At 37.8% G+C, this 13,370-nt stretch overlaps 1 protein-coding gene across 3 annotated transcripts in view; it reads right to left on the bottom strand.

The window, feature by feature from the left end:
* Positions 1-13,370, bottom strand: part of daam1a (dishevelled associated activator of morphogenesis 1a) — a 71,840-nt gene that overhangs the window by 19,880 nt on the left and 38,590 nt on the right. For all 3 annotated transcript variants that reach the window (XM_073812257.1, XM_073812258.1, XM_065244687.2), the window contains 7 exons: positions 11,911-11,982; positions 9,425-9,519; positions 8,352-8,685; positions 5,655-5,765; positions 5,472-5,575; positions 5,319-5,385; positions 5,124-5,241 (listed from right to left, as the gene is read on the bottom strand). In XM_073812257.1, the coding sequence (XP_073668358.1) occupies positions 5,124-5,241; positions 5,319-5,385; positions 5,472-5,575; positions 5,655-5,765; positions 8,352-8,685; positions 9,425-9,519; positions 11,911-11,982 (901 nt within the window). The remainder of the gene's footprint in view (positions 1-5,123; positions 5,242-5,318; positions 5,386-5,471; positions 5,576-5,654; positions 5,766-8,351; positions 8,686-9,424; positions 9,520-11,910; positions 11,983-13,370) is intronic.

Genomic DNA, 13,370 nt, shown 5'->3' with positions numbered 1-13,370 from the left:
TTAGTCCTTTTTAACTGTTTAAAATTTAAAAGTTTAACTGTTGAAATTTATTTAAATCACATCATATTTTAAAACACAACAGCATTAAACACTTTGAATAGAGAAAATAAACGTCCAAATGTAACCGTGTTTGCTCTCCACATTAAAGTTTCAGTTAACATTCTGATGTTAATTCATTCTTGTACGCTATGGTTCCGGGTGACATTTTCTTTAAACTCTGATATTGTTTTAAGTTATGCTTATATTTAAATGTGTAGTTTTGAGCGTATGGTCAATAAATAAAGGAATTTATAGAGATCACTCGTTTGTCACGCCCCACATTTAATGTTCCTATTGCCCACCTTTGAGAGATGATGTACTACGGTAAACTTAAAAAAAAAAACGTTAAAAATAAAGGTGCCACACAATGCCATAGAAAAACCATTTCTGTCTGTATGGTTCCATTAACCGTTACCATGAACACCAAAACCATTAACATCTGAAGTTCATTTATTTAAAATGTTATTTAATTTTATTACACGGCACATTTGAATGCTTGATTCTGATTGGCCAGTCACAACATTGCAGGATTTTTCTAATTTTAATGGACTTTAATAGAGCCCAACATTTAATACTTAACTCAACACTTAACAGTTTTTTTCAACGGAGTTTCAAAAGGACTATAAACGATCCCAAACAAGGCATAAGGGTCTTAACTAGCGAAACGATTGTCATGTAAAAAAAAAATGCTCTTTTAAACCACAACTTTTCGTCTAGGTCCGGTCCAGCGTGACCTAACGTAAATGCGTAGTGACGTAGGGAGGTCACGTGTTACACAGTGTTTCCCATACATAGGCTCTACTTGGGCGCTGCGCCCAGGTAAATTGCGACCAGCCCATGTAAAAAAAAATCACTTTACGAATTTCCTTATTTTCTGAACTCGACTGGATGACCCGTGTTTTGGAGAGAGAGAGCGAGAGAGCGCGCGAGAGAGAGAGCGCGAGAGAGAGAGCGCGAGAGAGAGAGCGCGAGAGAGAGGTGGGGGTCGGGTGACCGTGAAGATGATGCACGCGTCATAAACTCATCATCCAGCGCGGCAAACTGGATCAACTGCAGCAGCACATACGGAGCAGCCAGGGAACACACTGCGACCAAAATGGTCGCATATGCTTATGTGCATGTGTTTATAGCATCTAAGTTGGCTTCATTTTGCGTGCAAGCACGTTGTGTCTCTCCGGTTGAGTGTCCGTTCACGTGCTCTCTGTTTCTCAATGAATTGGGCGCGACGCGAGAGAAGGGTATTCCTGCACAACTGGAAGCTGCAGTTTTATGACCGCAGTTTTATGACCGCAGTTCTATGACCCTACGTTTTTGTGACAGCGCCAACTATCGAACTGGCAGTGTTGCGAACTTGGCGACTTTGTCGCTAGATTTAGCGACTTTTCAGACCCCTTTAGCGACTTATTAGCGACAAATCTAGCTACTTTTTCTGGCATTGTTGGAGACTTTTTGGAGACTTTGACTTGAAAGCACTTATCATTCAGTCTTCTCAACGAGCAGCTACCGCTCCTTCCGTGGGCTCCACCCCCATACCAAAGCACTCACAGGCGGCCTCGTGCAGCGCAGAGTCTCTCCCATCTGCAGTCAGGGCAGGAGATTATGCTCATCTCTTCGCGGCCAGACGGCAAAATCCTGTATGCGGGAAGCCGGTGTTGTGTCGAACTCAGTTCCCCCTATAGCGTTTTCATCACGTTACATTTAGAAAGATTAAAGATTTGAATTGGTTATACTAAAAAGGCATATCATGTATTTTATAATACATTTTATTAAATATTTCATACATTTGATAGTTTTCTATTAGGGTATTTCTTTTACAATAAAGCCTGTCTTTTTCTTTTTTTTCCCTTTACTGGTTGTAATGTTTGCATACATAATTAAATAAATATTATACATATAATATGATTCATACTGTAAAAATAATTGATTTACCATTAAGAACAATACAGATGCATTACAGAAATGCACACATATACATCTCAGTAGCCATTAAAACTTTAAATATATAAATAATAAAACCTATAACGTGATAAGAACGCCATAAAAACACTACACTGAAGGGAAAAATATGGGGAACAGACTTCGACAAAACACCGGAGCTGCCATCCCACGATGACATACATTTACGGCGGGATATAAATAAATGGTCTTTTAATAAAATAAATCAATGTACAAAAATAAATGTGTTTGAGTAAGCTGAGCAGCAGCACATTCAGAATAGACAAAATGTACGGAGCTGACACGTTAATGAGCTATATACCTACAAAACAACCTCTCACATATCATATTAGAAATAGTAGTGAGATTACTATATTGATATAATTATGTACAAACGTTATTACAAACTAAACCACCAGGGGCCCAGAACTGCGGAAGTTCGGTAGGTGGCGCTGTCACAAAAACGTAGGGTCATAGAACTGCGGTCATAAAACTGCGGTCATAAAACTGCAGCCTCCGGTTGTGCAGGAATATACTATTGCGACGCGAAGCAACCTCAGTGTCACATTGTATCCTTTCATGTTTCTGAACTTGAGCAGAGTTTTACCATTAGAGGTCTTTCTTCACTGAGGACGCGGGACCCGTACGGTTCCGGGTTTATATTTTAAATGGTCAGATGGGTCCGGGTCGGTCCTAGTTCATTACTTCGGGTCCCAAGTCTGATTAATATTGTGTGTAAAACCCGAGTCGATCGGAGAAGGCCGTGAGCGCTACCGCGCTAAAGCTCGAGTTTTGTTTCAGCGTGCCTCCGGTTTCTATGGCGATAGCAACTGGCTCTTGTCACGACCACGCGCCGCTTCATTTTCTTTATCCCATTTTTTAATAATCTTACTATTAATAGACAAAATCTTTACTAAAATCTAAACAGTTTGCACAGAGATTGTAGCAAAAAGCAGTGCTAATACTGAATGAGCAAAGCTCTAGCTGACTCAGGATATAAAAAACGCAAAAGCAGTAAAAGTTCCTATTTAATAGAAATTATTACCATTATAACATCAGTCACATTTATAATCTATAGACCTGTACTGTCTATATAGGCTATAGTATACATTGTATATAATTGAGTTTGATAAAAGGGGTCATCAAATTGCTTCATATATCAGTGCAAAAACATAAAGTGTTTTCGTGGTGCTTTGACAAACAGTGTCAGCTTTGTTTATGGCAAAATGAACTGCAATTAATGAACTATAATGTGAAATTAATATGAATGTTTTATAAATCAAAGTATTGTGTTGTGTCACACATTATTAGTTCTTTGTTACATGTATAGTAGACCATTTTTTGTCGGTGGATAATAATGATTGCCCTTTTCACCAGCTACCACCACAAGTAAATTTCAGATCTGTGGGAAACACTGTGTTACATATATAAAACGCACATTTGCGGACCATTGTAAACAATAAACTGACACAAAGACATTAATTAGTTGACATACAACAACGTAGGAACGGTCCTCTTTCAACACACTTGTAAACACTGGGGCGGAGTTTCGCGTTCGTCCTCTGTGACCTCTTGACGTCATGACGTATCCATGACCGGATCTAGACGAGAAGTTGTGGTTTAAAAGTGCATTTTTTTTCTTGTCAAAAATGACATTGTTTCGCTAGATAAGACCCTTATGCCTCGTTTGGGATCTTTTAGAGTCCTTTGAAACTCTGTTGAAAAAAACTGTTAAGTGTTGAGTTAAGTATTAAATGTTGGGCTCTATTAAAGTCCATTAAAATGAGAAAAATCCTGCAATGTTTTCCTCAAAAAACATAATTTCTTCTCAACTGAACTGAGAAAGACATCAACATTTTGAATGACATGGTGGTGAGTAAATTATCTGGATTTTTCTTTTAAGAAAATGGAATACTCCTTTAAGTAAGGTCTTAAAGTATCATTAGGTACAGAAATCGAATCAAATGAATAATGACACTGTATTTATTGTATTAATTAAATGTAATTATTATTTTTTAGAGCTACAGAAGTTATTTTCTCTTTGCCTTGGGTTGTTTGATTAACATTAATGACACAGACTTAAGTAGGTTAATTGAGGTTACTGTCTCTTTAAGACCAAATAGGCACAGACTGGTTTCTGCTTCTAATCTATACACACACTTTACACATAAACAAATGTTTTTATTAGAAAAAGAATACTGCGGAGATCATTTTGTTTGTACGTGCCCTGTCAAGAATAGAAAGATTTTATGTTCGCTTGCTATTTGAATCACGTCTTTCCATCTGTGCACTATTGAGTGCCCTTACGCACGTGCACACACAGACAGAGGGCGAATTACAAACGGTGCAAACGGTCGTCCCACATAAAAACGTTAGGTTGTTTTTTCATTGCTCAATTAGCCAAATGTATTTTAATACACTACAGTATGAGATACAGTGACGCAACTCTCTAAAGTTTACACATTAAGAGTTCTGAATCTGCTGATCTTTGAAGGATGATCACTGGGCTGGACCAGACACATTTAACCACATGTGGGTTTGTGCATAAAGTAAACTGCTCAATTTAACGCCTTTTTGTGGTTAAATTGTTAAAAAAAAATTACTTGAATGTTAACATTTGCAAACCTTTGAAACACGTGCAAATGATAAACTTTCCCTATTTAAATTCTCCCTATTTAAAGATTTTTCCGCGAATCTCATGCGAGCCGAACAGTGGGTCGTGATCCGTATAGATCCTTTGCAGCACTAAATAACACATAATCTTTGTACATAATCTTTCATCTTTGTACAGCACTTCTTGAATGTGTTAGCATTTAGCCTAGCCCCATTCATTCCTATGGCTCCAAACAAAAGTTTTATTTTGTGCCACCATACTTACTCGTATAACTACTAATGTAATAGTCTTTAAATAGGGAAAACATGGAAGTGTGTGGTGGCTTCTAAATTCATCCCTGTTTGGAGCCATATGAATAAATGGGGCTAAGCTAAATGCCAACACGTTCACGAGGCGCTGTACAAAGATTAAAAGTGCATGCATTGAAAAAAAGATAGGCATGTATTAATTTGTCCAAGTTGAGGTAAGAACATAGTAAAATATTGAAAAACTGTGGTGTTTTCCTTTAAGAAGAAGAAAGGGTTTCGTCACTTACAGGGCATGTGCAGGCAGTGCTGTAAGACAGACATAAAGTGTGGGAAGGCATCCGAGTGGTTAATTCTTTTCCGGATTAGTTCGAACACCTGAGTGGCACTTTTAGTGTCTATATGAACCTGAGTGGAACAAAACAATTACATTTCACCCAAAAGTTTGCGTATTTAGAGAAAAGTAATCGAGAAAGCGAGCTTACATTCTCAAACCGCTTTGCGAGAGCTAATTCATCTTCATTTCTTAGCATCTCAAAGAAATCCAGATGCCTGGAATACAATAAAAGATGACTTTTTACTATACTATACAAGACTATACTACATTAGTAGATGACAGATGGAGTCTCAGCACTTACCGATCTAACGTGGCGTTTTCATGGGACCGTAATTTATCAATCACTGGTTGGATGCCCAGCATCAGAAATTCATACCGCAAATGAATTCGGAACTCCAAACTGGTCTTTAAAACGAAATGTTGGAAGTTAGAAAGAAAAACTTGACTGATAATGAGACACAGATGTGGAGAAAGCGGTGTTTACCTCCCCTGATCCCTGACTGAGGACAGCGTTGATGAAGGACATGATGGCTGTCTTGAGGTTCACCTCGTCTTTGTAGCGGCCTGTGCTCCTGTCCAAGTCATTCAGAAGGGTCTATGTGAAGATAATGAGAATGGAGAAGGTGAAAGACCTCAAATATTTCTGGCTTAATGTTTTTTAAGAACATGTGGAGATGAGAGACACCACCAATAGCGCTTTTCCATTACATATTACCTAACAGTTTAGTTTGGGACAGCTTACTTTTGGGAGCTTTTCCACTGGGTTCAGTTCGTAGTACCCGATAATTTTTAAGTACCACCTCGGTCGGGGTTCCAAGCGACCCGAGCTGATACCAAAATGTGATGCGAAAACACTGTAGACCACTGATTGGTCTGAGAGAAACGTCACAACAGCATCATTGCTTTAATGTAAAAGATTAGCTTTACCTTCATGCTAGCTTGCGCTGTCTCGAGTAAACCGGTTGTCATCTGTGCTTTGCAGTAAGTTCCCAAACTCCCTTTTAGTGATGAAAAACATCCACAGGTTGTGAATCAGGAACACCATAGCATTTTTTTCCAGATTTGCTGTTTATGGCGGCACATTTGCGACGCGCACGTCCGCATAAATGCAACTTAAATGAGGCTCAGCGGAGCCATTGACCAACGCCACGGGTGATTGTACAGAAACTGTCATGTAAGACAGAGGTGTATTTATGGTGGTCAATTTTTTTGTGGCGGACTAAAAAAATAAATGAATGTATGGTAATGTACAATGATGCTCTTACATGCATGATGTCACAGCACTAGGCAGTGCAAATATAATGTCATGCCTATAATCCCTCCCACTCCGAAGTGTTACCATGGGTTCACACCAGCCATGTGTGGACTTTGTGAGGCGTCAAATTCACGTCTACTGCGTATAGTTTGCCGCTTGAACATTTTGAGTTTACTCGCTTCATTCGCGCGTGAAAGCCGCGCGTGAAATTCTAGTCATCGAGATATTCACACGGAAATTTGCGTCATGGGAGGGGCTTCTGCGACTCCGCTCGCTTCCTGTAAACACGTGACTACTAGAGCAAGCTCCTGATTGGTTTACGTGGCACGTTTTTCTATCGAAGTTAAAATTTTTCAATCCGTGCGTTTTTCCGGGGCGACGCTCAATTCGCGCCATTCGCGCGAACTAGAGGCGCAAATCAGGTGAAATCGCGTGTACTGCGCTAAATGCCTCATTCGCGCCGCAAGATCTCCAGACGAGCGTCAACGCGTCTTTACATTGACTTAACATTGAAATCACTTGCGCTTGACGCTAGGGATGTTAACAATTAATCGATCTTCGATTAATTGTCGATAAGAATTTACTCAATAAAACTTAACGATTGTTGAAAAACAAGATCATGCACGTGTGTGTGGCGCCTGCGCAAAACACATACAGTCGGAGAAAAAAAATTAAGCGAGCGCGTAAAAGTTAAACTACTAGCTATGATCACAACGATGCTCGATGCCAAGCACATGCATGTGCTTTTTAACGTCATGCGAGACGAGGCTGGCTGGCTGCCAACGCAACGAAATTACATCCGCAGTGGATCTGAGAGGGTCCGACGCAGAAAATGCAAATACGTTTAGGATACTGAAAGCAAAGACCCTATTCAGGGAAGCCTGCAAGATTAGCATAGCAACGCTGCTATATACAGAGAAGGAGACCAGAAGCCGTTTTTAATGAACAGATTAAAATGTTATCTTAAATTATGGCAAAAAACTGTCAAATGTAAACTGTAACTGACTGTCGTTACAACCTGAATGCCCGCAACATATATCACTGATCATCATTATTGACTGGCTGAGGCGCTGCGTGTTTTCTAATGGAAGGTTGCCATCTCCGTAATATAAGCATCTTTGCTGAAAGTACGTCTAAGCTGAGGTGACGACGAGAAAAGTGCCCTTCGTGTGCTTCTTGGATATAATTACAAACATTGTATCAACGACTCGGAAAGCGAGGTAAACAACTTGATAAATAACACTTGATGATAATAAAACTGTTATTTTGACATGGACTTTCATGCGTCTGTTGCAGAGTGCTCATGTGAGGCGGAGTTATACACTGTGTCTATTAGTCATTATATTTCATTACGAGATAAGTTTAAATTGATGATTTTATCAAAACAACAACTACATTGACTCATTTTACAATCCCACTAGCATGTTATTTAGAAAAAATAAAATATTTTAATTTGCGTGAGGAAACTGTCGTTTTTATGCACACTTTTATGTCATTGGCTATATGCCACTGCAGTGAAAGCTTATTGCACTATTACTGTTAACGATTATTCGATTGATTGATCGTTAATTTAAATGATCATCGAATATGGGAAATTGCATAAATTGACATCCCTACTTGACGCCTCTACCGCGGCTTGTCTGAACGCAGCATTGCTAAATTCGATGGAAAAGCTAACCAAGCCAAAGTGTGGTGAGCTGACCCGACCTGACCCAAACCAAACCAAACCAAACCGTGGGGTACTATGCAATGGAAAAGCGTCACAAGTTCGTCCACATGTAGTCAACACCCAGCATGGTGGGACAATTTCAAGTAATGTTTCTGTCCATATTAGCCACAGCCAATGAGAACATTTGTTGAATAACCAGCTATGTTGAAGCAAGATCTTGATGCCATGAGATCTAAGACAAAGCAATTGTTGTGTACCTGAAATCGCGTCCGCTCACAGGCGAACTTCTGATAGTGCAACATGGCTTCGAGGATTTTTCTGTGACCTCCAGGCACTAAACACACTGCGCCCATGATTTCGAGAACCGCCACTTTGGTCTTAATGTTCTCGGTTGCTAAGCTCTGAGCGATGATGTTGATGCTTTCAGCATGGGCGAGTACGTGTGCGCGCCCCTGAGAGTTGTTCATCAGGGCTTTGATGCAGCCAATCAGCGAGGTGTGGATCTGAGACTCCGTGGTCTCGTAGTCCATCGTTTTCAGAAAGTTTAAGACGCACGTCAGCCCATCGAGGTCTATGAAGCGTGTGACAAACCTGAGGAGCAAAGCAAAGGTGAGGCCAAATTTATAGACATTATTTAAACTAAACCATCCTCATTTTTAGGCAGTGTTTCTGTTGTAGCTTCAGATAATTGACTGCATGAGAAAAGTTACTAAGGGGGTTAACCACCGCGATGCACGGCCAAGCAAAATGCTATTCCTGGCAACGTAAACCGCATTCTTCACAGGGACGGCGAAAACAAATTCCTAATCATTGCATGCAGCAGTAACATGATGAGTTTGTGTGCATGCATTTCATTTCATAAAAATCAAGTCAAGCTTCATTTAAAGGAGTCAAGCTACATTTACAGACTCTACAGAAGGAGAAAGAGTGTCACATGGCAAATCCTCTGACCTCTAAACTGTAAAAGGTTCAAGTGGTGATGCTGATCTAACAGCCTCATTAAAAAATCCTTTAGGCAAGGGAATTAGTGCTGCCTGTGATAAATAATGGGGTGTTATGATAAGACACAGACTCCTTCTGGGAAGCTAAACAGCTGTATGGCTATTAGCGAGGCGATGAATTAGTGCAGGAGATCAGGCTGACATCCAATACCGTGGAAAGACACCTACAGTACTGTATTAATGATGCTCTTAGACATTGAGAGAGACAGACTCCATTTGCACACTGCTGCGTGTAAAGTGCTTAATCAGAGCAATCAGACCATCATGAAATGACCCACTGGAACACATTTTACAGGTGGGTAAGAAAATGTGGGTGTGATAGATAGTACCTCATTGGCTGTGTCCGTAGAGCTGTTTTTAAGCCCTCTATCGTTTTATTTCTCTCCTCCTCATCCTCTTTTTCAAGGGCCAGCAGGGTCTTCCTCTGGTAGAGATATTTAACATAAGAGATATTTCCATAAACTGATCACTGTAAAAATGCAGCATGTTAAAAAAACTCGGTTTTGCAAGTGAATTTAAGCTATTATTTTAAGTTTTGACTTGTGATAAGTTGAAAAAATATATATATAAATAATGATTTGACATTTTTTACAGTAAAGCTTTCAAATAACGACGCACGATAATTAATGAAATAATCACTAATAATGTTCAATTCCAAACAACATGGACATGCAACACATTTTTAACAAAAATGAAAATATAAATGCTTAAGAAATGAGCATTTGTTGAAATGATACAAGTTTCTATCATTTCTATCATTTCATCTTAATGACAGAATTTTCCATTAACTTATTTATGAAGCACAGATACAACATTTGACCATTGTGCTACAAAAGTTAAAAACTAAATAAAAACAAAATTCATAACTTCAAATTTAACTTCAAAATTAACCAAAATTTCATGCCATGCCAGATCACTTCCTTTCTTCAGCTTCATCAGGTTGAGATACACACGTGACCCTTAAAACCAGTCTTAGTATATTTGTAGCAATAGCTACATTGTATGGGTCAAAATTATCGATTTTTCTTTTATGCCAAAAATCATTAGGATATATAAAGTATATTCAATAAAGTTAAGGCATTTTGTATATTTCCTATTGTAAATATATCAAAACTTTTTTTTGTGAGTGGATGCAGTTGCTCAGGATTTCATTTGGACAATTTTAAATGCAATATGTATGAGTATAAATTCCAATTTTAAAAAAAATGACCCTTATGACTGGTTTTGTGGTGCAGGGTCACATATATGAAAAAAACATGGCTCAAGAAAGTAAGTAATATACATCTAGTATGGCATGAGGGTAAATTATCAGCGATTTTTTTATATTTGCGTGAACTATTCCTTCAAACTCAAAATTATGAAAATGTTTAAATTTACATGTAAACATGGTTAATTAAATTTTTCCAATAATTTATTACCATTAACAGAGTTATCTCATCAATTAAGAGAAAAAGCTTCCCTGCCAATGACAAGTTTTTCCGGCAATCCGTAATACCGCTATTATCCACCAGGTGGTGCGCTTCCTTTATGTATAAAACCCGAAAGTATCGCCCTAGATGAAACAGCTGCATGTCCGTGTAGGTTTTGAGGATCGCTCTGAATCTGATCTCTATCAAAAGTCCTTCACAAAAATGCATTTATCTCAGCTTTTTGCTCAAACTTTTGTGTTTTAAAAAAAACCTAACCATATTTGAGAGGTAATAAAAAGAGAACTAATGAAGGCAGGATCAAACTTTTTTTTAGTTTGAAAGCAGAGGGTCTGTTCTTTTTATTTCATATTATATGTTTATATATTTAAAGAAGAACATTGTCTGGAAATGTATGTTTAAATTTTGCTGGCGCTGGCAACTTAAAAAAAAAAAATGCTGAAGGTGAAAAAGTTAATTATAAATTTTTATATAAAAACAAACATGCATATTAATTTCTCCATTAGACTTTTTAGTGTGTGTAGTAAAATATTTTGGATGTTATATGTTGTTTATTTGTTGATAAGCTTGATCTATTAAAGGTGCCAAATAATGCATTAAAATAATACGTAAAAATTTTCTCTAATATTTACAAAAAAGCTATGTGGCTTTAAGAGCAAAAAAGAGACGGGTTTTAACATTATTAATTAATTAACTAGCACATAGCGCTAACTCAGCAGTCACAACTTTGTTTTTAGGATTGTAACAACATTGATCACAGTCGGTGGCCTGTTTTCCAGCAGTCTTTTTGCATGCAAGAGGTTTACATTAGAAGGATGAAACAATAGCGTTTAAGGCTCACAATATGTCTCAGAACTGTCATTAATCATCTTATTAAATACAGTTTTACATTCTACAGCACTTTTAAATTATTAATGACAACTAATCAATTAATTGATTAATCACTAACAGCTCTCCTAGTGATGCTCCCATGTTGCCTGTGTGCGAACCTTCAATCACCCCTTCACAAGCAAATATAAATCACCTGCTGTTTTCTACACATCATAATACTCACACAAGACCTCCAGGGCTCAACCGCAGTGTTTTACTCTCTCACACTGAAAGATGTCTATAGTCCGTGTGAAGGAATTTACAGCTTTACTGATTATCTCGCTAGTTTTTGACGAACCTAATGCTCTTTCCCCTATGAAAAATTTACGATCGTTTACTAATGTTAATGCCATTTTGTAAACACCCCCCAACAACTTCCTCAAGGGCAACATCTGTGAGTTTACAGCCCCCTCTTGACTAAGTGCCTCGCATATCCTCAGGGTAAACACAGAAACGAGTGTTCCAGGGAAATGTACAGTATGTACTGTTTATTTATCTCAGTATTGTATGCAACTCACAGCAGCCATCGAATTGATCTGATCGATGTAGAATTCAGGCCAGCTGGTCGCCCCCTTATTTTCTTCTTGTTCCTGAAAAAAAGTTAAAATTCAGATTAGATACTGAAAGTGTTCTGAAACAATAATAATGTAGTAGTTGCTAAATCATTAATCAAATTTGAAGCTTAATATGTGTGACGCAGTTTGTGACTGTTTTTGTGATTTACTTTTTCTACATAAAATCATCCTACATAATGTAAAGAAAATATAACCTCTTTATAGCTTTAGTATTAAATGAGTGAGGTCATGTCAAACTTTGATGCAATTAGATTATGACAATTTAGTAAAGCTGACAAACGATTAATCGCGATTACATGTAAATATTTATTTATTTAAATATTTTATATTGTATATATATTCATTAAAAAAATATATACATAAAACATTTCTTAAATGTATACATGTATGTGTGTGTTTTTATATACACATAATACACATATATTATGCAAAAGAAAACTTATATTATGTATGCAATTAATCGCGATTAATCATTAACAAAATAAAGGTTTGGGTGTGTATATATGTGTGTGTACTGTGTTTAATTATTTTGTATATATAAATACACATTAAAAGAGACAATTACATGTAAATATACATTTATTTATATATTTTATATTATATATTAATTAAAAATTTTTTATATATAAATATACACACACACACACACACACATATTATGCAAATGAAAACGTTTATTTTGTATACAATTAATCGTGATTAATCGTTTGACAGCTCTACACTTTAACCCGAATTTCAGGCAGGCTCACAAGTCTAACACCTTTATGTACTCCAATAAATCCTCCAAGTTTAACACAACATAAAAGTGAATGAATTATGACTGTTTGGGTGAGCTGTGCCTTTAAATCAATCGTCTGACACACAAACATCAACCTGCTGTCCTCCAAACCGACACAGACCTCCTAGTACAACCAGTTCATGTTCTCATGTCCTTTCACATCCTCTGGTGTGAGAACACAACTCATCTGATCGCTGCGATTCCCACAAATCACGTCCAACCGTCCAAACACGCCTGCGAACGGATACTGTTTCATGTCTATGCGTTCACAGCTGACACCTTCCTCGCGTCTGCTTTCATGTAACAGGCATGACAAGACTCAAAGCTCTGGGACTACAGCGCTCCTAAAGTTCAGCTCAAAATTCAAACTCTGGCAAAAGCTTAAAAGGCTACAACTTTGCTTTTCCCAGAGTAACTAATTCTTTAAAGCTTTTAATACAAAGCCGGGGTTGGGAAACAATACCGCAGTGTTTAGCGTTATACTCAAGTGTCTATAATATACAGCTGCTCCCACGTTTGAAGGGAGATCGACTTGTGCTGGCCCGGGTAAGTTTGGAATTGGGAATGTCTTGGGAGTTTCATTGTAGCATTAATGGACGCCACATGAGACGACTTGAACGATAAG

Source organism: Paramisgurnus dabryanus, chromosome 17 (assembly GCF_030506205.2).
Source record: "Paramisgurnus dabryanus chromosome 17, PD_genome_1.1, whole genome shotgun sequence".
Classification (NCBI taxonomy): Eukaryota; Metazoa; Chordata; class Actinopteri; order Cypriniformes; family Cobitidae; genus Paramisgurnus; species Paramisgurnus dabryanus.
The sequence above is the reverse complement of the archived record's forward strand: the minus strand, read 5'-3'. Positions and strand labels throughout refer to the sequence as shown.